This window comes from Mercurialis annua, linkage group LG3 (assembly GCF_937616625.2).
Source record: "Mercurialis annua linkage group LG3, ddMerAnnu1.2, whole genome shotgun sequence".
Taxonomy (NCBI): Eukaryota; Viridiplantae; Streptophyta; class Magnoliopsida; order Malpighiales; family Euphorbiaceae; genus Mercurialis; species Mercurialis annua.
The window spans coordinates 23889440-23916518 of NC_065572.1; the positions used below are offsets into that span (position 1 = coordinate 23889440).

Below are 27079 nucleotides of genomic sequence, written 5' to 3' on the forward strand. Positions count from 1 at the left end.
AGCCAAACGTTTACAAACATTACGAAATAAATGCAAACATTTCACATTTTTAGCGATTTAAGCCAAAGGTTTACGAACGTTATGAAACAAATCCAAACATATCACCTTTTTAACGATTTAAGCCAAACGTTTACAAAGGTTATGAAACAAATCCAAATGTTTCACCTTTTTAGCAATTTAAGCCAAACGTTTACAAAGGTTATGAAACAAATCAAAACGTTTCACCTTTTTAGCAATTTAAGCCAAACGTTTACAAACGTTACAAAACAAATCCAAACATTTCACCTTTTTAGCGATTTAAGCCAAAAGTTTACAAACGTTACTTAACGTTTGCAAACATTTCACGTTTTTAGCGATTTGAGCCAAACGTTTACAAAGGTTATGAAACAAATCCAAACGTTTCACCTTTTTAACAATTTAAGCCAAACGTATACAAAGGTTAAGAAACAAATCCAAATGTTTCACCTTTTTAAAAATTTAAGCCAAACGTATACAAAGGTTAAGAAACAAATCCAAATGTTTCACCTTTTTAGCAGTTTAAGCCAAACGTTATGAAACAAATCCAAACGTTTCACCTTTTTAGCAATTTAAGGCAAACGTTTACAAAGGTTATGAAACGAATCCAAACGTTTCACCTTTTTAGCAATTAAAGCCAAACTTTTACAAACCTTTTTAGCGATTTATGCCAAACGTTTACAAACGTTCCGAAACAAATTTAAACGTTTCCCCTTCTTTAGCGATTTAAGTCAAACGTTTAATCTTTTTCGCGATTGAAGCCAAACGTTTACAAACGTTACGAATCAAATCCAAACGTTTCACCTTTTTAGCGATTGAAGCCAAACGTTTATAAACGTTACGAAACAAATCCAAACATTTCACGTTTTTAGCGATCTAAGCCAAAAGTTTACAAACGTTACGAAACAAATCCAAACGTTTCCCCTTTTAAGCGATTTAAGCAAAACGTTTACAAAGGTTATGAAACAAATCCAAACATTTCACCTTTTTAGCAATTTAAGCCAAACGTTTACAAAGGTTAAGAAACAAATCAAAATGTTTCACCTTTTGAGCAATTTAAGCCAAATGTTTACAAACGTTTCGAAACAAATCAAGGCGTTTCACCTTTTTAGCGATTGAAGCCAAACGTTTACAAACGTTACGAAACAAATCCAAACATTTCACATTTTTAGCGATTTAAGCCAAAAGTTTACAAATCTTACAAAACAAATACAAACGTTTCCCCATTTTAGCAATTTAAGCCATACGTTTATAACGTTACGAAACAAATCCAAACGTTTCACCTTTTGAGCAATTTAAGCCAAACATTTACAAACGTTACGAAACAAATCCAAACGTTACACCTTTTTAGCGATTTAAGCCAAACGTTTACAAACGTTACCAAACAATTCCAAACTTTTTTCCATTTTAGCAATTAACGCCAAACCTTTGGAAATTAAACCAAACGTTTCACCTTTTTAGTGATTTAAACGTTTTACCTTTTTAGTGATTTAAGCCAAAAGTTTAAAACGTTGAAACAAATCAATGCATTTAACCTTTTTAGCAATTTAAGCCAAACGTTTTTAAACGTTACAAAACAAATCCATTCGTTTCACCTTTTTAGCGATTTCAGACAAACGTTTACAAACGCTACGAAACAAATCCAAACGTTTCACCTTTTTAGTAATTTAAGCCAAACGTTTACAAAGGTTAAGAAACAAATCAAAATGTTTCACCTTTATAGCAATTTAAGCCAAACGTTTAAAAACGTTACGAAACAAATCCAAGCATTTCACCTTTTTAGCGATTGAAGCCAAACGTTTACAAACGACACGAAACAAATCCAACCATTTCACGTTTTTAGCGATTTAAGCCAAAAGTTTACAAACGTTACGAAACAAATCCAAACATTTCACCTTTTTATCGATTTAAGCCAAACATTTACAAAGGTTATGAAACAAATCCAAACGTTTCAACTTTTTAGCAATTAAAGCCAAACGTTTACAAAGGTTAAGAAACAAATCAAAATGTTTAACCTTTTTAGCAATTTAAGCCAAATGTTTTCAAACGTTTCGAAACAAATCCAAGCGTTTCACCTTTTTAGCGATTGGAGCCAAATGTTTACAAACGTTAAGAAACAAATCCAAACATTTCACAGTTTTAGCGATTTAGGCCAAATGTTTAGGAACGTTTCAAAATAAATCCAAACATTTCACCTTTTTAACGATTTAAGCCAAACGTTTACAAAGGTTATGAAACAAATCCAAACGTTTCACCTTTTTAGCAATTTAAGCCAAACGTTTACAAAGGTTAAGAAACAAATCAAAATGTTTCACCTTTTTAGCAATTTAAGCCAAACGTTTACAGACGTTACGAAATAAATCCAAGCGTTACACCTTTTTAGCAATTTAAGCCAAACGTTTACAAACGTTACGAAACAAATCCAAACGTTTCACCTTTTTAGCAATTTAAGCCAAACGTTTACAAACCTTACGAAACAAATCCAAACGTTTAACCTTTTTAGCGATTTAAGCCAAACGTTTCCAAACGTTACGAAACAAATCCAAATGTTTCACCTTTTTAGAGATTTAAGCCAAACGTTTACAAACGTTACAAAACAAATCCAAATGTTTTACCTTTTTAGTATTTTAATGAAAATGTTTACAAATGTTGCGAAACAAACCCAAATATTTCATCTTTTTAGTGATTTAAGCCAAATGTTTACAAACGTTACATAACAAATTCAAACGTTTTTCCTTTTTAGCAATTTAAGCCAAACGCTTAGAAACGTTACGAAACAAATCCAAACATTTCCCCTTTTAGCGATTTAAGCCAAACGTTTTCAAACGATATGAAGCAAAACAAAACGATTAAAATGTTACGAATCAAATCCAAACATTTCACATTTTTAGCGATTTAAGCCAAACGTTACGGAACAAAACCAAAGGTTTAACATTTTTAGCAATTTAAACCAAATGTTTACAAAAGTTACGAAGCAAATCCAAGAGTTCCACCTTCGTAGCAATTTAAGCCAAACGTTTACAAGCGTTACGAAAAAAATTTAAACGTTTCCCCTTTTTAGTGATTTAAGCCAAACGTTTACGAACATTATGAAATAAAACCAAACATTTAACCATTTTTGTGATTTAAGCCAAATCTTTAAAACGTTATGAAATAAATCCAAACGTTTACAAACATTACGGAACAAAAACAAACGTTTCACATTTTTAGCAATTTAACCCAAACGTTTACAAACGTTACGAAACAAATCCAAACGTTTCACCTTTTTAGCGATTGAAGCCAAACGTTTACTAACGTTACGAAACAAATCCAAACGTTTCCCTATTTTAGCAATTTAAGCCAAACGTTACGAAACAAAACCAAATGTTTACAAACGTTACAAAAAATCCAAACGTTTTCCCATTTTAGTGATTTAAGCCAAACATTTACAAACGTTTACAAACGTTACTAAACAAATCCAAACGTTTCACCTTTTTAGCGATTTAAGCCAAACGTTTGCAAACGTTTACAAACGTTACGAAACAAATCCGAATGTTTACAAACATTACGGAACAAAAACAAACTTTTCACATTTTTAGCAATTTAAGCCAAACGTTTACAAACTTTATGAAACAAATCCAAACGTTTCCCCATTTTAGCGATTTAAGCCAAACATTTAAAACCTTACGTAACAAATGCAAATATTTCACCTTTTTAGTGATTTATGCCAAACGTTTACAAACGTTACGAAATAAATCCAAACGTTTCACCTTTTTCGCGATTGAAGCCAAACGTTTACAAACGTTAAGAAAGAAATCAAAACGTTTTCCCATTTTAGCAAATTAAGCCAAACGTTTATAAACATTACGAAACAAAACCAAACGTTTACAAATGTTACGAAACAAATCCAAATGTTTACAAACGTTACGAAACATTTCCAAACGTTTCCCCATTATAGCAATTTAAGCCAAACGTTTACAAACGTTACGAAACAAATCCAAACGTTTCCCCTTTTTAAAGATTTAAGCCAAACGATTACAAACGTTACCAAACAAATCCAAACGTTTCCTCATTTTATCGATTTAAGCAAAACGTATACAAACGTTACGAAACAAATCCAAACATTTCCCCTTTTTTGCGGTTGAAGGCAAACGTTTACAAACATTACAAAACAAATCCAAATGTTTCGCCTTTTTAGCAATTTAAGCCAAACGTTTACAAACGTTACGAAACAAATCCAAGCGTTTCACCTTTTTAGCAATATAAGCCAAACGTTTACAAACGCTACGAAACAAATCCAAACGTTTCCCCATTTTATCAATTTAAGCCATACCCTTTAAAACGTTACGAAACAAATCCAAACGTTTCACCTTTTGAGCAATTTAAGCCAAACGTTTACAAACGTTACGAAACAAATCCAAACGTTACACTTTTTTAGCGAATTAAGCCAAACGTTTACAAACGTTACCAAACCAATCCAAACGTTTTCCCTTTTTAGCGATTTAAGCCAAACAAATCCAAATATTTTTTTCATTTTAGCGATTGAAGCCAAACCTTTGGAAATTAAACAAAACGTTTCACCTTTTTAGTGATTTAAGTCAAACATTTACAAATGTTACGGAACAAAAACAAACATTTCACCTTTTTAGTAATTTAAGTCAAATCTTTAAAACATTATGAAACAAATGAAAGCATTTCACCTTTTTAGCAATTTAAGTCAAACGTTTTTAAACATTACGAAACAAATCCAGCCGTTTCACCTTTTTAGGGATTTCATCCAAACGTTTACAAAAGTTGCGAAACAAATCCAAACGTTTTCCCATTTTAGCGATTTAAGTCAAACGTTTACAAACGCTACAAAACAAATCCAAACGATTCACCTTTTTAGCGATTTAAGCCAAACTTTTACAAACGATACGAAACAAAACCAAACGTTTAAAATGTTTCGAAACAAATCCAAACGTTTCACATTTTTATTAATTTAAGCCAAACGTTTACAAACGTTATGAAACAAATCCAAGCGTTTCACCTTTTTAGAAATTTATGCGAACCTTTTACAAACGTTACGAAAAGAATCCAAACATTTTCCCTTTTTTAGAAATTCAACCCAAACTTATACAAACGTTTCGAAACAAATTCAAACGTTTCACCATTTTAGCAATTTAAGCCAAACGTTTACATACATTCGAAACAAATCCAAGCGTTTCACCATTTTAGCATTTTGAGCCAAACATTTACAAATGTTACGAAACAAATCCAAGTGTTTCACCTTTTTAATAATATAATCCAAATGTTTACAAACATTTATATTCGTTAATTACACGTAAAGACTTACGAGTTTCGACATTTTAACTTCGAGGTTTTATCCAAAACATTAAACTCTCCATTTAGAGTGTTATATTGATATATTAATTATCAATATATCAATTATACGACCCTTAAGAGTATTCTCAAATTTATTAGTCCCGTTCACACTCGTTTATTAAAATTTAAATTCCCAATCTAAATTTTTAAAGTCATATTATTACGATATTCTTTTACAGATACGTGTAAATTAAATTTACGATTAAATTTAATTTACATATTACGAATTTATTAAATCACTTCCCGTGATTTAATTTATTAACCTTAAATAGTCAAACCTGATTATTATCCTTTGACTATTAAACTTTAATCTTTCCGAATATTTTTTTTATATATTCGAAACCTCAAAATATTAGTTTTAATATTTTGATTACTCCAATTTGACCTCGTGTCATATTCTAATTACTTAAAATTACAGGGTATTACATTCTCCCCTCCATATAAAAATTCATCCTCGAATTTAAAATCTAAAGCCACGTACTCAAATGACTTTATTCAAACCTTTTATACGTTAATTCTTATGCTTTACGTAGCATAAGCTTAACTTCAGATATAGGTAGGCTCTAAGCCTTATCCTTACAGTAGTCGTGTATGAAGCACAAATTACTTATCACGACACTAGCTTGTCGGTTGCATGTTCATGCAATAATCTTATATGTCATGATTTATCATGACTTAAAGTTAACACTCCACATTTCATTATAATCTAGGTTATATTCTTTATCGTATTCCTCTCAACTTCTCAATTACGTTTCCTCCTTGGATCATTGTCTTTCACTGAATGTTCTTCGTCTGTCAACAAAGTGTAAGTCCTGACACTGTTCAATTGTATATACTTACACGATCTCTATCTCTTTCCATTTTCCTTTCTCTCACTTTTCTTAACACAAAGAAGATCTACTTCTTTGATCGCCAAATGCTTCTTATAGCATTAGTTAGTATTTAAACGATTTCTGCAAACCAGTTGAGTATTTCTAACTTATACGTTTTTTGAGTTAATCACTTCATATTGGTCTCATACTTGGTTGAGCCAATAGAATTCTAAGGTTTGAGACCATACGTCTTATACTTGATCATACTTTGAATGATCGTTAGCACAATAGTGTAGTATGCATATAATTTCTGCAAACCTCCACACTTTCACTGCGCTACTCTTATTCACAATTCACAAATTATTCTTTTACAGTTAGGTTGTAGGATCCTTATATGATATTCTTCTTATATCATAAATCTAACTTTCATTGACTTTTGATCCGTAAGCAACTTACTCCCTGTATAATACAAGTATTGTCTCTTAACTTCTATCACAATATTTTTTATTGTCTTAAATAGTTTGCACGTCGTATTTACACTACTAGTGTCTTTCGAATTTTAGTGCAACTATAACTATTGTCAATTCCTAATCATGTATTGACAATTGACCTCGCGCTTTCTCAGTCATCGAGGAATATTTTCTATAACCCGATTATGTTATATCATAATATAGCTCTACTTGACTCTTTCAACCTTTTGTGAATAGTGCTAGTGCTTGCACTATATTCAATCACTCCTTTTTAAATCCTCACATTCAATCTTATGTTGATTTTCCCAATCAACTTTCCCACTTTCTTGGTTGATTCTTGTTTCTAGCGCAAAGATTTTTAAAAATCTTGCAGTAACATTCGCAATATTCTGCGACATCCAAGAAATCACAATTTCTTATCCATACTGGTTACTTCTACTCGTTAACCACTTTAATCTTTCTCAGATCAACTAGATATCATCTACGACTTCTAGTGTTCCCAAATTGTTACTTATATTTGGAAATCTTAACTTAATTCTGACATTCCCTTAGAATTTATAACACTGGTCGCACTTATTGTGCGTGTCCTTCCTCAATTAGTCACACATATCAATTGTCCATTAACACTACTTCCAGAAATAATCTAGAAATAACTTGACTACCTGTTCCTATATATCTCATAAGAACAATTGAAGTGTTTTCTCACTCCATGTTCACATTAGAACTAGTATTACTCATGCTACGTTATGCAAATCTACTTATCAGATTTGACTTATGCTACCTTCATAGTAGGCTTTAGTTAAACTTCTTTCTTAATCACGTTTGGCAAAAGTGTGAGACGTATTCTTATTATACTCTTGTATCCCCTTTCGTGCAATACTTTTTTGCACCCTTATGTCTTTATCTACTACTGGCATCTTTAATGTCAACGTACCTTATTTCAATCTCAATTGATTTTACATTAGTGACTTTACTTATGTCACACTTAGGTAAAGTCAAACTCATGGTTGCTCTTATTAATAAAACATTTCCGTGTTATCCTTAATATCGATACACACTAATCGCAACTTATGTTTTCTCTTTCCATTTAATAAGTGATTTACCTTACACTAGTACGCTTATTTCATCGTAACTCGTTTCGTACGATGTTACTATCTATATCACTTCCTTATCTCCTCATATATCTTTACGATCTACTGTGTCCCTTCACGGGTCTACTGTCTTTTTCCTTTCACTATGACGGAGCTCTTATCTTGATATTCGAATATTTCTACTCTTAACAGGTCATTTACCTTAAACTATGGCTTACTTAGAATCTTTCATTCATTATGATGCATAAAATTCTCAGATCTTACATCACTGATCTGACTATCGCTATTTTCACCTCTTAACTTTATACATATATAGCTGTCTTACTCACAGCTAAGAGTCATTCTCAATGCTGCATAGCCACTACTACATTTAATTAACTGATTATCAACTTCTCGCTCCGTTTTCAAAAATTTCATATTAAAAAAATAACATTTGTTTCACATTTTCCACTTTTGGTCGGCCATACCTTACATGTATATTCCGTCACCACACAGCCAAGACTTCAAAGTCACAAGGCCCGGTTATTGGAATTTTCACAATTTGAAACCACTGTTTCACAATAATTTTCAAATTCATTTACAAATATACGGAGCTTACATTGATAATCCTAAGTTAATTAAACTCGATACTTTATACTTTTATCACTTGCACTTTTGGCTCACTGCCAAAATTCACGCAAGTTTCCTATTGTTAGTTTTAAAAACAACTATCGCCTACCTCTCCGTTCGACGATCGCAACGGTTAATCTCTAGGTAACCGTCGTAGGAACATGATATTCCAATATTAAACCGATCCAACAGTTCAATTAAAAGTTATCTAGGTTTTACTACATCCCGTCGGTTTTCAGATATCATATGAAACTCACTTTATCAATACACTATCTTCATCCACGACACCTTGAATCGTGTGTCTTTTACTTACCTTGAGTCTTCCTAAACTCAAGTTATACTATTGCTAGTGAGAAATCGCGTATTTCTAACGGCTTAATCAACTAGTCGATTAGTAAGTTCTATTTATCCTTTCTTAGTGTCTCAGGGTACAATGCCATAGACATCTTGTTTAAGGATATACTTATCCTTATCTCGTCGTAACTCGGATATATATATATCTATCTGACATAAGTTGTAATTCGTTTAACTACAGCTAATTTTGTGCTTTCCTCTCCATAACTTTTATTCTCGAACTTCCATTCTCATATGCTTATGTTGCCCCCCCCCCCCCGTGAATCGCTTACTACTTGATCTCGAGTATTTACGTTTGTTACAGAGTTCTGGTATAGGTATACTTACACGAAAAACAAATCTGTTTGAAATATTTCAATCATCTTTGGGCCCTTTCAATACAATTTGTTCAAAAACTCACTTTTTAAAACATCTGCATAATTGTGCATAGGGTGATGACGTCTCATTTCTAGACATAATTATGCTTTTAAAATCATTTAAATGAATAACCATAACAGGTTATATCATTTGATTTTGTAAGTTTCCTCCTGACCCTAAACTCTATAACTAGTATGATTTCCTCCACAACTACTCCACTTCTCTGAATTCGTACTTCTTCTATCAATCGTCTCAAATGACTTCGACAGTGTCTTCACGTTAATTCCATGCTTGATATTCAAGCATCATTATCGAGTCATCTAGAAAGCACACACGCGTATATCGCAGTCTTATATCCCCAAAGGGAGGGCTGAGAACCTATGAAACATAAGAATCTATGTAGGAGACATTACTTGAATTCTATGTGTTGCAGTAGTTCCTATGAGTACCTATGACATCTACCCCATGCTTTATTTTCATGTATCAGCAATTTTTTTAAATTCTTGAGTCCGAGAACCATTGCTCTAATACCAACTTTGTCACGATCCAAATTCGAAGATCGCTACCGGCGCTAGGGAATGGGAGTTGTTGCTCCGAAACCCGTACCAAGCCTAAAAACCTTTATAAATTTTCCACGTTTTAAAACATAAAAAGGTTTGCAACCTCGTTGCAGTTATACTTTAACTCCTTTATTAAAAACGCGATCGCAATTCAGGACCATACATCACGTATGATCTGTTTTCAGAAAATATAGTTAAAAACTTTACTCGATTAACAAAAACACATTTCTGAAAAATGGATTCTTATAACCTCGATTGTATTTCAAGAAAAACAGAGTGCAAACATCAATCTCATATGATGTACTTGTTCTATTTCCAATACAATCCTAAAATGTTTTTAACACAAAACCAGTTTATCTCTCAAACATCTGGTCAAAGCATTTTAGAAAACACGCAACTTTGAAATCACACACACACACACACACACATATATATATATATACATTAGTTCAAATCAGAGAGTATAAAAATAGTTTGAACTGCTGTAAACAGAAAGACAGACTTCACAGTACCCAACTACTTGCAGCTCTAGAGGTATGTGTCACGACTCAAAATATTGAGCCTAGACCGGCGCTAAGGAACGGGAGTGGTATCCCCGAAACCTGTAGCAAGCCTAAAACCAATATAAATTTTTCGCAAATATAACATAAACAAAAATGGAAGCAAACATACATATATAACATATAACCAAATATTTACACTAACTGTTCAAAAACCTCACGGGCTCTAGTTACCGTACCCTGTACGAACTAGCCTCGCGGTACTATATACACCAGTTAGCATATCAAATATATCACCGGCATCTGGTATCGTGAATAACATATATAACACGTATCTTACAAAAATATAAACAAGACAGCAAGTAATGTGTACAATCAAAATGTACTGCTGTCTAGGCTAATACTCTGTCGACACTGGAATACTACTGCAGCACTCACAGAAGTCAGAGAACTATACATACACAGCAGACTACCGGATTCCAAATTTGGCTTCTAACTAGGCCCAGACGCTAAGCACCTGAAAGATATCAAAAGTGAGGGGTTAGTATTTTGGGAAAATAATGAGTGAGTTTGCATTTTACTAACGGTATTAATATAAAAACATAGCATCACATTTCAAGAAAACAATAATATAAAACAATATATATAAACATGTATTTGATCCATTCGAAACTAATATCCTAGCATGCGACACAACTTTCGAATAATCAAATCATACCGATCCAAATAGTCCGACCCCGGAGTGTTCACGCTCTACCTCGTCGATCGCGACCTATCTCTTAATCCCAAAGTGTGAGTCCAACTCACTAGATACGGGGACTTCGGACTACACCGTAGCCGAGTGCTCACTCGTATCGAATTCGTTGTCCGACTTCGAAATTCATATTCATATCATATTCATATCATACATGTATATCAAATCGTTTCCCAAATGCAAACACACTAGACTGACTCGGTACTGGTGATCACACAACCTATTAACACCCAATAGGTAGCTAGTTTCTTCGGATCGCATACTAGTTCTTCGTGTATATACTTGGTAGAAACATATAACATTTAATCAAATCATATATAATACGATGCATATAAACAATCCACGTATACATAAAATATAATATTAAATAACTTTAATATGTAATACACGAAAGTAAAGTGCAACTCACTGTGACCGCTATCCAATCAATGACGTAGTTGATGTAATGATATGCTCTCGCTATCCCACGTCTACTGACCTCTCTGCTCGCTTATGCGTCTGATACAAATCAATTAACGTTTAACAATTAGACGTAAATCATGTGTTTGTAGGTATAATACTTTTAAGTTCTAAGTTTAAGTTGATTGGATTACACTTCTAGTTTGCTCGAAAAATCGATGATCCTTAGTCGTACTTACGACTTATCGAGTACTATTCCTCATATTCGAGAATTATATAACTTTCTTAACTGATTTCTTACTTATCATATTAACATTCATTTCTATAATGTTTTATATCTATTTCAAAACATTTGACTAAGTTTCATATCCAAATCAAGCTATCGGATGCCATTTTTCGCTCACGGAAGTCCTCCGGAGATCGTCGTCGAAGTAGGGCACGTCGTGCCTGGCACATCGTGCCCTTCACTGGTGCACGTCGTGTACCCCTGTGGTGCACGTCGCGCACCAGCACGACGTGCTGAAGTGCAGCACGTCGTGCGCACTTCGGGAGCAACGTTTTTGAGGCTACTGGACCATTTCCGAAGCCCCAAATTACTCCAAATTCATTCCAAAACATACCCAATTCATATAAACATATTATACACATTTTTTTCACTTTGAAATCAATCATAAACGCTTCAATTCCGACATATACGAATCAAGTGTAACGTTTTTGCCAAAACAGCCCCTATTCTTGAAGTTTAACACCAAAATCGTCTGAAACGGACGCCGAACGGCGAAACTGCGAAGTGACGAAGTTAATCGATGAAATGAACTTGATTCTGGATCCTTCTCTCTATCACCATCTGATTCTTTCTTTCATAATCGACATTATATATATCGTGGCTAAATTCTCCTTTTTATTCTTTTTCTATTCTTTTGTTACAACTTATCCTTCAAACTTTTCTTTTTTTCAATTTAGTACATGACTAAATTAATTAACCCCTTTAACCCATTCGTATGCCTATTATTTATATCTAATAAATAATACGATCCAAGAATTAAAATTTTTCCGTCAAAACTTATAAATTTTCCATTTTTGAGACGTAGTGGCTAAATTACCACTTTAGTCCCTGAACTTTATTTTGGGGCTTTTCTTGATATTTTTCCTTTTAATTTCAATTCCAACTTATAACTGAAATATAATATTAAATTCTGTATAATTACTTTCCTGAAACCGCCCTTCTTAAAATATATTTATCTTTAAATTCTTGGTAAAATTTTCCAATATCGCCACTCTGACGACTCTAATCTGGACACGTGGTCCAATTAGATAAATAAACATTTTGGGGTATCACAGTATGGTTGACATTGATTTCCGAAATTATTACGAAAGTCCGACCTCAAACCTTGGTAACCTGAAAGGTAAACATTGGGGAGGGTTAGAAATATAAATATTTCTGAGCGAGTCTACAATTTTACAATTGAATATTCAAATCGCAAATACATAAAACATTTATATATGTTAAATATTACCAATTAGTCAATTCAGATGAAACCCTACAAGGCAGACTATTGTATGGGTCTCAACCTACACAACATGGGCCTTAGACCGTGAACTGAATCACTGCCGTCTAAGCCGCGTGTCTAGACCGTAGCCGTGAAACTGCCATTACAGTATTGCCTGTGACCGTAACCATTACTGCTGTCTCAGACTGTTAAATCCGGGTCACTAGCACTTCCAACGCCCAATGACATTAACTAACCTCTATATCAGACATAGGCTCGTATCTAGCGTACTATTGGTGATCACAAAGTCCTATTGAAAACCAACAGGAAGTTTGTTCCAATGGATCTTTCATGGTTAATTATACTAATGCGATTTGTTATATAAAAATAGTTTAAATATAAATATTCAAAAGCAAAAAAAAAACAAAGTAAAGTCACAGAACCGATGTCCCCATTCTACAAACGTAAGCTCCCATCAAGCTTGTCAGTCAAACACGTTGGTGTTTGGCTCGTTAAATCGACCACTCGTCGAATCTAATTAAAATTCAAATGTCAAAACAAATCAGACATTGAATTTCTAACTCTAATCCTATCGTATAAACGATAGACTCAAATATCATTTATGTTTATAGACGACTCTATAAACATAACGTATAAACTACCTCGATATTGAACCTCTCGTTCAATTTGTATTACTGTTATCGGTATGGACTTCTAGTCCTTTATAACATTAATCACTTTGATTAATGTAGGGCTTTATTAAAACCTAACATTGTTTTAATAAACCGAATATCTTTTACTTTACATAAACGTTTTAACCTTTTAAAACGTACTAGTTCACTTTTCAGAGACCGATTGGACTAATATCGAACACACTGTTTGAAATAGGGCGAAAATGCTCCGTCCCTAACGTTGGCATCGCTGTGCGTTCGCACAGCTGAGATATGCGTTCTCACAGCAGGGCCTGTGCGATCGGACAGCCCTTGCACAGGCTGTGCGTTGGCACATCATCTTTACTGTGCATTTTGCACAACCACGGGGCGAATCCCCCGGGCTAAATCCGACATGCTTACACGCGCAAAAATTCTCCAAGCAACACAACGATATCCAATTCAATCATAATCCGCAATCGGAACGTCGAATCGATTCGAATCCAATCGATTCGATACGGTCGACGTCATAACTTTAATTATAACCGAAATTACTAATAACCGAATTCCAATTACTGATAACCGAATTCAAATTAACGGCTATTACCTCGAATATGTGTGGATCCTTGAAGAAATCCAAGTCGGAATCGAGAAATTGACGAAACCTAAATCGCGCGTACCGTTTTTAACTAGCAGGCAGCTGACCATAAACAAAAGAAAAAAGAGAAAATGAGTTGCGAGCATCCTCTATTTTTAGAAATCCTTAATGGCTAAAGTACCATTTGGTACAAGCTCAATCATGCACTTTAACTCTGATTTTAATTAGTCGTCTGTAGCCCTAATAGAGACTTATTCCAAAATTTGCGAAACTTTACCAAAAATTCAATAAAATATAAAACGAATAAAAATATAATTTTTATCGCATCCGACTTATATTTTATTTTTAATAAATCTCCAAAGATTTATTTGATCCAAATCAGTCCCGCTTAATTAAAATTACTATGTCCAAATTCCATAAAGATTTGACAGTAGCTTCGTCAAATTATTTCGCGAATATTAACACTAAAGTTATTCGCTCGGGATTTATAAATTATTTAATTTTAATTTGGACTAACGAATAAAACTTAATTAGTTAATAATTAAAAATTAATTAAAGTAAAAGTTTAGGGATTAAAAGAAATATTTTTCCTTTTCTTTACTTCACCTCCACTCTTTCTCCACCGCCTATACTTTTTTATTTTTATTTTTAATATATATATATATATTATATACTTACACTGAGTCTCTTGTGGTGGTGGTCCCGACAGTAAGACCTAGAAAAGGCAGCAACACCGTTGGTTTAACCGTCCGTTTGTAGGTGTTAAGAATAGTAAGATAAGTATAATATTAAAATTATGAGTTCACTATTTAGAATTAATTCTGTTTCTTCTTCTTCTTCTTCAATTAAAAATAAAAATCTTATTAGCAGTTAAGATATAATAATTGAAAACTTTGAAAAACATATAGATGATTGGGAAATTCCTAAAGTCCAGAAAAATCAAATATATGTTTCAGAAAAATTAAAATTATTTAAAACTAATTAATACCATAAAAACTGAAGAAAGAGATATCCAACTTTCAAAACCTTTTGAAACAATTTATCTTATTTCTCAAAATTCTATTAAAAAACATATATCTAAAGGCTATAACTATATTCACATAGGGCTAGTTCAAGTTGGCCTAAAACCTCTTACTAAAGAAGGATTAAACACCTCTATTTTAGCAACACTTAGAGATGCTAGATTTATCCATTTTCAGGATTCCCTGTTAGGAACGATAGAATCTAGTCTTTGCAAAGGACCAGTCTCTTTCGACTGTTATTCAAACTTTACCGTCTCTTTAAGTGACAAAAATTTATTAAAATGCTTGATCCTCCAAATTAAAACTCATAACTATGAAATGATTGAAGGATCTATACCAGTAGCTTTAATATATAAAGTTCATTATAAAGCCATGATTTCTGCGTTTAACTCTAGGCACAGATTTCAAAGTAAAAAGGGAGAAACTCTTCTTCTCCAAACCGACTTGACTAGATCTAATATAGTCATTCCAAAACCTATTCAGTGGAAAGAAATATCTCTCCCTGAAGAATGGATCCTTGAAGGAGCCGTTCAGCCTTTTGCACAAAACATAACTCCTCTAGAGCCTAATATCCAATTAAAACAAATAACTCAATACCAAGATGGTAAAGTAAAAATTAGTTTTGATAGAGTTTCCACAAGTTCTAGGTTCTCAGATGTCTCATCATCAGAATCAGCTGACTTAGGAAGAGTCTCTAGACTTCCTTCTGTTATAAACTTGCCTTATAAAACTGATGATCAGGTTATTTTTCAAAACCAGCTACCTAGGGCTATTAACTTGCCTTACAACATCCCTGCTAGGTATTCCACTTCAGATATACCTTCATCATCTTTGCAAAATGTAGACTATAGTACTCAGGTACCTCAACCAGTCTACGTGGGTTCTCGCACAGAGAATCAAAACCTGTCACCCCCTGGCTCCCCGACTCCTTCAGCTATAACAGAAAATATTGCAAATGAATTAAATATTATAGAAAAGGAATTTGTCCTAAATAAAAAATTATTACGTAATGACTTTTATGCAATCGAAAATTTAGAAAAAAGGACTTGGTTCTTTAATAATTTTCAAAATGAAAGACAAATGATTCAAGATTATTTTTATAATTTTGTAATCAAAAATAAAATTCATATTTTATTCTTTGATTGGTTTGAAATATATGCCTGTAATAACAATATTGTATACCCTTTTAAAGCCATAAAATCAATCACAATTAGAAAATAGGTTCCATCTTGGGAAACACCTGATGGAACAATTGACTCGGAACATCCTCCTCTTAGGCAAATTAGTTATACATATGCGAACCAAAGAGTTGATGCTTGTCCGATTAAAAAACTGCAGGATACCGATTCTGTAAACATAAAAAATGTTGTTCTTCATAATAATTTTACAAATATATGTCTAAATACTCTTGGGAAACAACTTTCTAGACTAGAAAGACAAGTCCAAAAGCCAGAATTATCCATCGAGCCTATAAGGGTAGATAAAGGCAAACAAGTAAAACCTATTTTTAAACCTTATCAAAAATCTGTCAGTGCTCAAAATGAGGTAAAAACTGCTAAAAATGAATTCCTTCAGGTTATTAAGAATCAAATTAATAAAATAGAAGCCTCCACTAGTATGGGTCAAACCGCCACTAGTAGAGGCCCAGTGGTTGAAGATTCACCACTGAGCATAGGGGTATTAGAAAAAATTGAAAACACATCTGATGAAGAAGCTTTTCAGGAAGAGTCTCCAAAAATTGAAAAATTACACTGGCATAACCCAAATCCTTTATCTATGATTCCTTCCAGGCATCCGGAATTAGAATTGGGCAATGAACCTAATATGCTAGTCCAGCCTAGGTACAATGCCTCCTCGGTTTACGAATGGAATATTGATGGTATGTCTTAATACCAAATCTTAAACTTATTACAGCAAATGACTATGGCATCCAATGCTTATAAAACCCAAATAGGAACCTCCGATAGGACTGTAGCTGAACTCCTTATAGCAGGATTTTCAGGACAACTCAAAGGATGGTGGGATTATTATCTTACAAAGATCCAGCTATTAGATATTCTAAATGTTGTTCAGATAAGTGATGAAGGAGGACCTGTTCCAAATGAACTAGGAAATCCTATTCAAGATGCTGTGTCAACTCTTATATTTTCTATACCATTACACTTTATAGGAGATTCCACACATCTTAAAGATAAAAACGCAGACCTTTTGTCAAACCTTAGATGTAAAAAACTTAGTGATTTCCAATGGTATAAATCAACATTTCTCTCTAGAGTCGTGCTTAGGGAAGACTCTAACCAACAATTTTGGAAAGAAAAGTTCTTGGCCGGTCTCCCAACCCTGTTAGGAGAAAAGGTTAGAAACAAAATTAGAGAAACTTTTGGTTCCCATATCATCCCATATGACCAACTAACATATGGACAACTTATTAGTTTAACACAAAAACAAGGTCTAGAGATCTGTCAAGATCTCAAACTCCAAAAACATCTAAAATGGGAATTAAGAAAAAGTAAAAAATAATTAGGATCTTTCTGGAAGCAATTTGATTTTACTATAGGTAAAGATTAGAACTGTGATGGTGATTGCAGCAGAGGAACAAAAAGTGTGTCTAAAAAATTTAGAGATTTTCGTCCTAGATCCAAAGATAAAAACCATGATACTCATCATAAAAAACATTATTACAAAAAACCTTACAGAAAATCTTTCAGAAAACAATATGATAAGCCTAAAACAAATAAAGCCAACTTAAAAGATATTACTTGTTACAAATGTGGTAAGAAAGGCCATATATCTAAATATTGCAGAGTATCTAGGAAAATCCAGGAACTTCATTTAGAAGGTGAAGTCCTAGATCGAATAGAAGCCTTGTTAGCATATTCTTCTGACTCTGAAACTGAAATGTCTTCAGAAGGTCAAAATCCTCAATTGGACGAACTAGTTACTACTTCTTCGTCTAGTTCTGATTCTAACTCTGATGATGATTATGAATCAAAGCATGTCAATGTTCTTATAAAGGAACAAAACTTGATCTTAGATGTAATCCAGCATATTAGTAATCCTCAAAAGCAGAAAAAATGTCTAGATCAGCTCAAAAAATCCTTAGAAGAAGAACCTAAAACTGTAGAAACAAATATCCTTTCTACTAGTACAGGATTGTATGATCTTACAACTATTCTTGATTGAAAAAGGAAAGATAAAAAACCTTTAGGTACCATTCAAGACCTACAAAAGGAAATAAAAGACATAAAATCGGAAATAAAAGATATAAAAGAAAAACAGAAAAACGATTCGGAGACTATCCAGTTTTTAGTTTCCCAACTATCACAAACTTCCAGTGATAGTGAAGGAGAGGAGTCATTAGACAAACAAAATCTAGAAGAAATAGAAAAGGTTCCTGAAGATTTTCTATTTGTTCTGAGAGAAATAACCTCTAGAAAATATATTATAAAAATCTCTATTGTTTTTCCAAACAATTTTAAAATGGACACTATTACGCTATTTGACACTGGTGCAGATCTAAATTGTATTAAGACGGGATTGGTTCCAAAAAATCTTCATGAAAAAACTTCTGAAAGACTTACTTCTGCAAATAATTCTAAAATGAATTTAAAAGGGAAAACGGAAGCAAGTATTTCTAACAGTGGCTTGTTAATAAAAACAAACTTTGTATTGGTCGTAATATACACCATTCGGTGATATTAGGAACACTTTTTATCAATTTAATAACATCTTACAAGGTAGATTATGATGGAATTTATTTTAAAGAAAAGAAAGTAAAACTCAATTTTTCTTTTTTAGAAAAACCTAAAACCAGAAATCTCAATATTATAAAAGCAAGTTCTATCTATAATAATAAGATCAATCTTCTAATAAGAGGAAAACAAAACGATTTATTTCAATTAAAACGAGAAGTCCAACTTCAAAAAATCGAACACCAGTTGAAAACTGAGGTTATAAAAAACAAGATAACGGAACTACAAAACCTTTTTGAAAAATAAGTTTGTTCGGAACTACCAAATGCTTTTTGGTCCAGAAAACAACATATGGTAGATTTACCTTATGAACCTCTTTTTGATGAGAAAAACATTCCTACTAAGGCTAGGCCAATTCAGATGAATGCTGAATTGGAACAGCTTTATAGAAAAGAAATTCAAGATCTAGAATCTAAAGGGTTAATTTCTAAATCTAGATCGCCTTGGAGTTGTGCAGCTTTCTATGTAAACAATGCCTCAGAAATAGAAAGAGGAACTCCTAGATTGGTTATTAATTATAAACCTCTAAATAAAGCATTAAGCTGGATTAGGTATCCTATACCTAACTATGTTCTTCATTTGTATTTTCAAAATTCGATATGAAATCGGGATTTTGGCAAATACAAATCGACCCAAAACATAGGTATAAAACTGCATTTACAGTTCCATTTGGACAATATGAATAGAATGTAATGCGTTTTGGTTTAAAAAATGCACCTTCTGAATTTCAGAGGATTATGAATGATATTTTTAATCTTTATTCGGAATTTTGTATTGTATATATTGATGATGTTCTTATATTTTCTAACTCAATTGAGCAACATTTAAAAACATTCTTTTTCATCATCAAGAAAAATGGGTTAGTAGTTTCTGCAAAAAAGATATCTCTATTTCAAACTAGAGTTAGGTTTTTGGGTCATTATATTACATGTGGCACCATAACTCCTATAGAAAGATCTTTGCAGTTTGCTAGTAAATTTCCTGATAAAATTATCGATAAAACTCAGCTTCAGAGGTTTCTCGGAAGCCTCAATTATGTGTTAGATTTATGTCAAAATATGAATAGGTTCGCTAAGCCTCTTCATAATAGGCTTAAGAAAACCCCAATTCCCTGGACTGATGAACACACTAGTATCATTAAAAAAATAAAACAACAAGTATTAGAAATCCCTTGTCTTTATCTAGCCAATCCAGATCTACCTAAGGTGGTCGAAACAGATGCTAGCGATTTAGGCTTTGGCGATATCTTAAAACAAGTTGAGAACGGCAGGGAACTAGTTGTTCAATGCACTTCAGGCCATTGGAATGATTGCCAGAAGAATTATTCCACAATTTAAAAAGAAATTTTGTCTATTGTCTTATGCATAATGAAATTTCAATCTGATTTATTAAATCAAATTTTTTTACTTAGAGTCGATTGTAAATCTGCAAAGGGGATTTTACAAAAAGATGTTCAAAATATTGCATCTAAACAAATCTTTGTTAGATGGCAAGCTATTTTAAGTATTTTTGATTTTGATATTGAATATATTAAAGGCGAAGCCAACTCTCTGCCTGATTTTCTAACAAGAGATTTTTTGCAGAACATATAGAAGGATCCATGCCAAAAAAGAAAGGAAAAGAGAAGGTTCAGCCTTCTGAGAAAAAACCCGAAGATGCTCCTTCTGAAATAACCCTTTCAGAAGAAAAACCCATATTACCTTATGTCGACGTTACGAAAGCCACAAATATAACCCAGTCTGAGGACAAAACTTTGCAGGTACAGGAATGGATAGCATCCATTTCAAAACACCCAGAACTGGTAAGGGCCCTTCATAGCTTTATGCAAAATACAGAGAAATCCGGGAAAGAATTGGAAATTCTAAAATCTCTCGAGGCTTGCCGAAACTCTATAGCTTCCCAAGCTATAACTATCTCAGGTAAAACCCCTAAAATCGTTGTCAAAACAGAGAAAGGAGAATCTTCATCCTCTAAAACCCTTTCTCAAAATATTTGGGTTCAAAACAGTTCTCAAAATATTTTGGCTCAACCAAAACAGAAAACAAGTTTTATTGAAAAACAGAGTTTTCAAAATATTGTTACAATCGAAAATGGATATTTTGATCAAAACCCATATTTGGTATTACAAAAAATGTTTGTAAAAAATTGGTTTTACAAACCTTGGGATTTATCCAAAACAAGAGAATATTACCAGAGCATTCTTGAAATGACTGAGTCAGTAGAATTTAAACACTTCTACTACACAGGAAATCAATCAGAGCCTTCATACTCTACCTGTAAAATTCTAAAAATCCTAAATCCTTCTGATTGGGGACAAGAGCTTGCTAAGCCAAAATCATTTCCAATAAACTTTACAACCTCCCTAAACCACTGTAAAACTTTTTCCTACTGGGATTACTAACAAGCCTGGTTCAATGTTTTCTTGATCCAAAATAATAAAAATACTCACACATGGTTATTTTATTTTAACGACCATATTAACCCAGCCTTGTTCCATCATGGTTTTCACAATGGTGGAAATATTATGGTTCGGTTACCGATATCTTAATACCCGAAGTCCAGGAATCTTTCCAACTTTGGAAAACCTACTTTAACCTTCTGATGTAGAGAAAAGACTTGCTCCACTATGTCTTTTTTTCTGCAAAATTCTTCGTCCCATGGGTAACTCAGTGGTACTTAGACGTGGACCCTGAATTGGAAAATCTTATTATCCAGAGAAGATTTAAAGTCAAGTGGTTGAGTTCCTTCAAGGTTCCACAAAAACTTCTAAAACCGGAAATGGAGAAATGGTTAAAAAGAAGCCAATTACCCGTTTCAAATCCAGAGCATACACAGTTTTTTGCTCAAAAATCTAGAGCAAGCGCGCTTTTGGCATCAGCAAAAACGGAAGAAAAGTACTTCACAATTATGAAGGAACTTCTTCAAACTATTCAGGGATCATCCAAAGCATCATCATCTTCATCAAATTCTGCAGCATCTTCAGAACCAACGTTCAACCTAGCAGAAGATAACGAAGACGACTGTTTCGGGATCTTCCCGTCTGTATTGTAAAATCCTGTAAAAAAAAAGGCTTATAAAGTCATATGTATGTTTAAATAAAATACCTGATGGACTGAAAACCTGTTTTTAGGAAGCCCATGCAAAAATTAAGGTATATATAAAAATAAATAAAAAACCTGATGGACCGAAAACCCATTTGGGCAGTCCATGCAAAAATTAAGGTGTATTAAAAAAAAATTATTCCTCGACAATATTTCCGACAGCTCTCAATTGACAGACGGAGTATTATTCGCGGTATGATTAAAATCAGCAATAATGTGGTAGACAGAGTATTATTCATCTACAAGAATCTCGTGGCCGACAAAGTACTATTCATGCTACAGTAGTGTGACAGACAAAGTACTATTCATCTACAGGAATCTCGTGGCAGACAAAGTACTATTCATGCTACAGTATGCACTCCAATTTCCCTATAAAAAGGACCCTCTTCTCCAAAGGAAGACACACCAAATTTTCTCAAGATTAGAAAATTTCTACTTCTTCTCTCTCCCTCCACACTTTTTTCTCCTCCTTTCCTTGTTTATATTTGTAATTTATATTTCCGCATTTTATATTTATGCAATTAAGTGGTCGGTTATACCGCCCGATATTACCATGTAAGCTTATTTTTATTTTATGTCATTTATATATTTTATTTTCTTCCTTAATCTTCTCTTCACGATGATCAAGTACCCCAGATCCTAGGATCGTCTCTTATGGTATATATATATATATATATATATATATATATATATATATATATATCTTAACTTATATTCGTTAATTACACGTCAATACTTACGAGTTTCGACATTTTAACTTCGTGGTTTTATCTGAAACATTAAATTCTCCATTTAGAGTAGTATATTGATATATTAATTATCAATAATCAATTTATACGATCCTAAAGAGTATTCTCAAATTTATTAGTCTCGTTCACACTCGTTTATTAAAATTTAAATTCCCAATTTAAATTTTTAACTCCATACTATTACGATATTCTTTTACGGATACGTATAAATTAAATTTACGTATAAATTAAATTTACGTTTAAATTTAATTTATTTCGAATTTATTAAATCACTTCCCGTGATTTAATTTATTAACCTTAAATAGTCAAACCTGATTATTATCCTTTAACTGTTAAATTGTAGTCTTTTAGAATATTTTTTTATATAATCGAAACCTCAAAATTTTATTTTTAATATTAATTACTTAAAATTAGGGTGTATTACAAAACGTTTGGATTTGTTTTGTAACGTTTGTAAACGTTTGGCTTAAATTGCTAAAGAGGTGAAACGCTTGAATTTGTTTCATAACGTTTGTAAACGTTTGGTTTAAATTGTTAAAAAGGTGAAACGCTTGAATGTGTTTGGTAAAGTTTGTAAACGTTTGGTTTAAATTGCTAAAAAGGTGAAACGTTTGGATTTGTTTTGTTACGTTTGTAAACGTTTGATTTTGTTTCGTAATGTTTGCAAACGTTTGGCTTAAATCGCTAAAAATGCGAAACGTTTAGATTTGTTTCGTATCCTTTTAAATATTTTGTTTTATTTCGTAGGGTTTGTAAACGTTTGGCTTAATTTGCTGAAAAGGTGAAACATTTGGCTTTCTTTCGTAACGTTTGTAAACGTTTGGCTTATACCGCTAAAAAGGTGAAACGTTTGGATTTGTTTCGTAACGTTTGCAAACGTTTGTCTTCAATCACTAAAAAGGTGAAACATTTGGATTAGTTTAGTAACGTTTGGCATAAATCGCTAAAAAACAGAAATGTTTGGTTTTGTTTCGTAACATTTTGTAAACGTTTGGCTTAAATCGTCAAAAAGGTGAAACGTTTGGATTTGTTTTGTAATGTTTGTTAATGTTTGGCTTAAATCGCTAAAAAGGGGAAACGTTTGGATTTGTTTTGTAACGTTTGTAAACGTTTGTCTTAAATCGCTAAAAATGTGAAACGTTTGGCTTTGTTTCGTAACGTTCGTAAACGTTTGGCTTAAATTGCTAAAAAGGTGAAACGCTTGGATTTGTTTCGTAGCGTTTGTAAACGTTTGGCTTAAATTGCTAAAAAGCGGAAACGCTTGATATTTTTTTGTAACGTTTGTATACGTTTGACTTAAATCGCTAAAAATGAGAAACGTTTGGATTTGTATCGTAACGTTTTAAATGTTTGGTTTTTTTTCCGTAACGTTTGTAAACGTTTGGCTTAAATCGCTTAAAAGGTGAAAGGTTTGAATTTGTTTCGTAATATTTGTAAACGTTTGGCTTAAATCGCTTAAAAGGTGAAACGTTTGAATTTGTTTCGTAATATTTGTAAACGTTTGGCTTAAATCACTAAAAAGGTGACAAGTTTGGATTTGTTTTCTAACGTTTGTAAACGTTTGGCTTAAATCACTAAAAAGGCAAAACGTTTGGATTTGTTCCGTAACGTTTGTAAACGTTTGGCTTAAATCGCTAAAAAGGTGAAACATTTGGATTTGTTCGAAACGTTTGTAAACGTTTGGCTTAAATCGCTAAAAAGGTGAAACGTTTAGATTCGTTTCGTAATGTTTGTAAACGTTTGGCTTAAATTGCTAAAAAGGTGAAACGCTTGGATTTGTTTCGTAACGTTTGTAAACATTTGGCTTAAATTTCTAAAAAGGTGACATGCTTGGATTTGTTTCGTTACGTTTGTAAATGTTTGTCTTAAATTGCTAAAAAGGTGAAACGCTTGGTTTTTGTTTCGTAACGTTTGTAAACGCTTGACTTAAATTGCTAAAAATGGGAAATGTTTGGATTTGTTTCGTAGCGTTTGTAAAAGTTTGACTTCAATCACTAAAAAGGTGAAATGTTTGGATTTGTTTCGTCACGTTTGTAAACGTTTGGCTAAAATCGCTAAAAAGGGGAAACGTTTGGATTTGTTTCATAACGTTTGTAAACGTTTTGCTTAAATTGCTAAAAAGGTGAAACGTTCGGTTTTATTTCGTAATGTTTGTAAACGTTTGGCTTAAATTTCTAACAAGGTGAATCGCTTGTATTATTTTTTTTTTGTAAACGTTTGGCTTAAATTCCTAAAAATATGAAACGCTTGGATTTGTTTTGGAACTTTTGTAAACGTTCGGCTTAAATTGCTAAAAAGGTGAAACGAATGGTTTTTTTTCGTAACGTTTTAAATGTTTGGTTTTGTTTCGTAACGTTTGTAAACGTTTGGCTTGAATTGCTAAAAAGGCGAAACGTTTGGATTTCTTTAGTAATGTTTGTAAACGTTTGGCTTAAATTGCTAAAAATGCGAAACGTTTGGATTTGTTTCGTAATGTTTGTAAACGTTTGGATTAAATTGCTTAAAAGGTGAAACGTTTGGATTTGTTCCTTAACATTTGGATTTAATCGGTTAAAAGGTGAAACGTTTCGATTCGTTCCGTAATGTTTGTAAACGTTTGGCTTAAATTGCTAAAAAGGCGAAATGTTTGGATTTGTTTTGTAACATTTGTAAATGTTAGGCTTAAATTGCTAAAAAGGTGAAGCATTTGGATTTGTTTCATAACCTTTGTAAACGTTTCCCTTAAAATGCTAAAAAGGGGAAACGTTTGGATTTGTTTCGTAACATTTGTAAACGTTTGGCTTAAATCGCTAAAAAGGTGAAATATTTTGATTTGTTTCGTAACGTTTGGCTTAAATCGCTAAAAAGGTGAAATATTTTGATTTGTTTCGTAACGTTTGTAAACGTTAGCTTCAATCGCTAAAACGGTTAAACGTTCGGATTTGTTTCGTAACGTTTGTAAACGTTTGGCATAAATCGCTAAAAGGGTGAAATGTTTGGATTTGTTTCGTAACGTTTTAAACGTTTGGCTTAAATCACTAAAATAGGGAAAGCTTTGGATTTGTTTCGTTACGTTTGTAAATATTTGGCTTAATTTGCTAAAAAGGTGAAATGTTTGGTTTTGTTTTGTAACGTTTGTAAACGTTCGGCTTAAATCGCTAAAAAGGTGAAATTTTTGGATTTGTTTCGTAACGTTGGGCTTAAATTGGTAAAAAGGTGAAACGTTTGGATTTGTTTCGCAACGTTTTTAAACGTTTGGCTTAAATTGCTAAAAAGGTGAAACGCTTGGATTTGTTTCATAACGTTTGTAAACGTTTAGCTTAAATTGCTAAGAAGGTGAAACACTTGGTTTTGTTTCGTATCATTTTTAAAGGTTAGGCTTAAATCAGTAAAAATATGAAACGTTTGGATTTGTTTCATAATGTTTTAAACGTTTAGTTTGGTTTCGTAACGTTTGTAAATGTTTTCCTTAAATCGCTATAAATGTGAAACGTTTGGATTTATTTCGTAACGTTTGTAAACGTTTGGCTTAAATTGCTAAAAAGTTGAAACGCTTGGATTTCTTTCGTAACATTTGTAAATATTTGACGTAAAATTGCTAAAAAGGTGAAACGCTTGGATTTGTTTTGTAATGTTTGTAAACGTTTGGCTTAAATTTCTAAAAAGGTGAAAGATTTGGACTTGTTTCATTACCTTTGTAAACGTTTCGCTTAAATCGCTAAAAAGGTGAAATGTTTGGATTTGTTTCGTAAGATTTATAAACATTTGGCTTAAATCGCTAAAAAGGTGAAACGTTTGGATTTGTTTCGTAACATTTGTAAACGTTTGTCTTCAATCGCTAACAAGGTGAAATGTTTGAATTTGTTTCATAACGTTAGTCTACATTTGGCATAAATAGCTAAAAAGGTGAAATGTTTGTATTTGTTTCGTAACGTTTTAAACGTTTGACTTAAATCGCTAAAATGGGGAATCATTTGAATTTGTTTCGTAACGTTTGTAAACGGTTGGCTTAAATTGCTAAAAAGGTGAAATATTTGGTTTTATTTCGTAACTTTTGTAAACGTTCGGCTTAAATCGCTAAAAAGGTGGAACTTTTGGATTTGTTTCGAAACATTTGTTAACACTTGGCTTAAATTGCTAAAAAGGTGAAACGCTTGGATTTGTTTCGTAACGTTTCTACACGTTTGGCTAAAATTACAAAAAAGGGGAAACACTTGGATTTGTTTTGGAACTTTTGTAAATGTTTGGCTTAGATTGCTAAAAATGGGAAGCGCTTGGATTTGTTTCGTAACGTTTGTAAACGTTTGGCTTACATTGCTAAAAATGTGAAACGCTTGGTTTTGTTTCGTAACATTTGTAAAGGTGTAGCTTAAATTGCTAAATATGTGAAACGTTTGGTTTTGTTTCGTAACGTTTGTAAACGTTTGGCTTAAATCGCTAAAAAGGTGAAACGTTTGGATTTGTTTTGAAACGT

General features: G+C 32.7%; 1 protein-coding gene across 1 annotated transcript; it reads left to right on the top strand.

The window, feature by feature from the left end:
• Positions 1 to 16941: 16941 nt before the first annotated feature.
• LOC126672438 (uncharacterized) lies at positions 16942 to 18207 on the top strand. The gene is made up of 3 exons (XM_050366387.1): positions 16942 to 17379; positions 17457 to 17533; positions 17613 to 18207. Exons 1-3 carry the CDS (start codon positions 16942 to 16944, stop codon positions 18205 to 18207), a joined length of 1110 nt encoding a protein of 369 aa, XP_050222344.1.
• The last annotated feature ends 8872 nt before the right edge of the window (positions 18208 to 27079 follow it).

Coding starts and splice junctions, on each gene's coding strand:
- LOC126672438 (XM_050366387.1), top strand. CDS start 16,942: ATGACTATGGCATCCAATGCTTATAAAACCCAAATAGGAACCTCCGAT. Junction 17,380..17,456: donor CAACCCTGTTAGGAGAAAAG/GTTAGAAACAAA, acceptor ACAACTTATTAG/TTTAACACAAAAACAAGGTC. Junction 17,534..17,612: donor AAAATGGGAATTAAGAAAAA/GTAAAAAATAAT, acceptor TGGTGATTGCAG/CAGAGGAACAAAAAGTGTGT.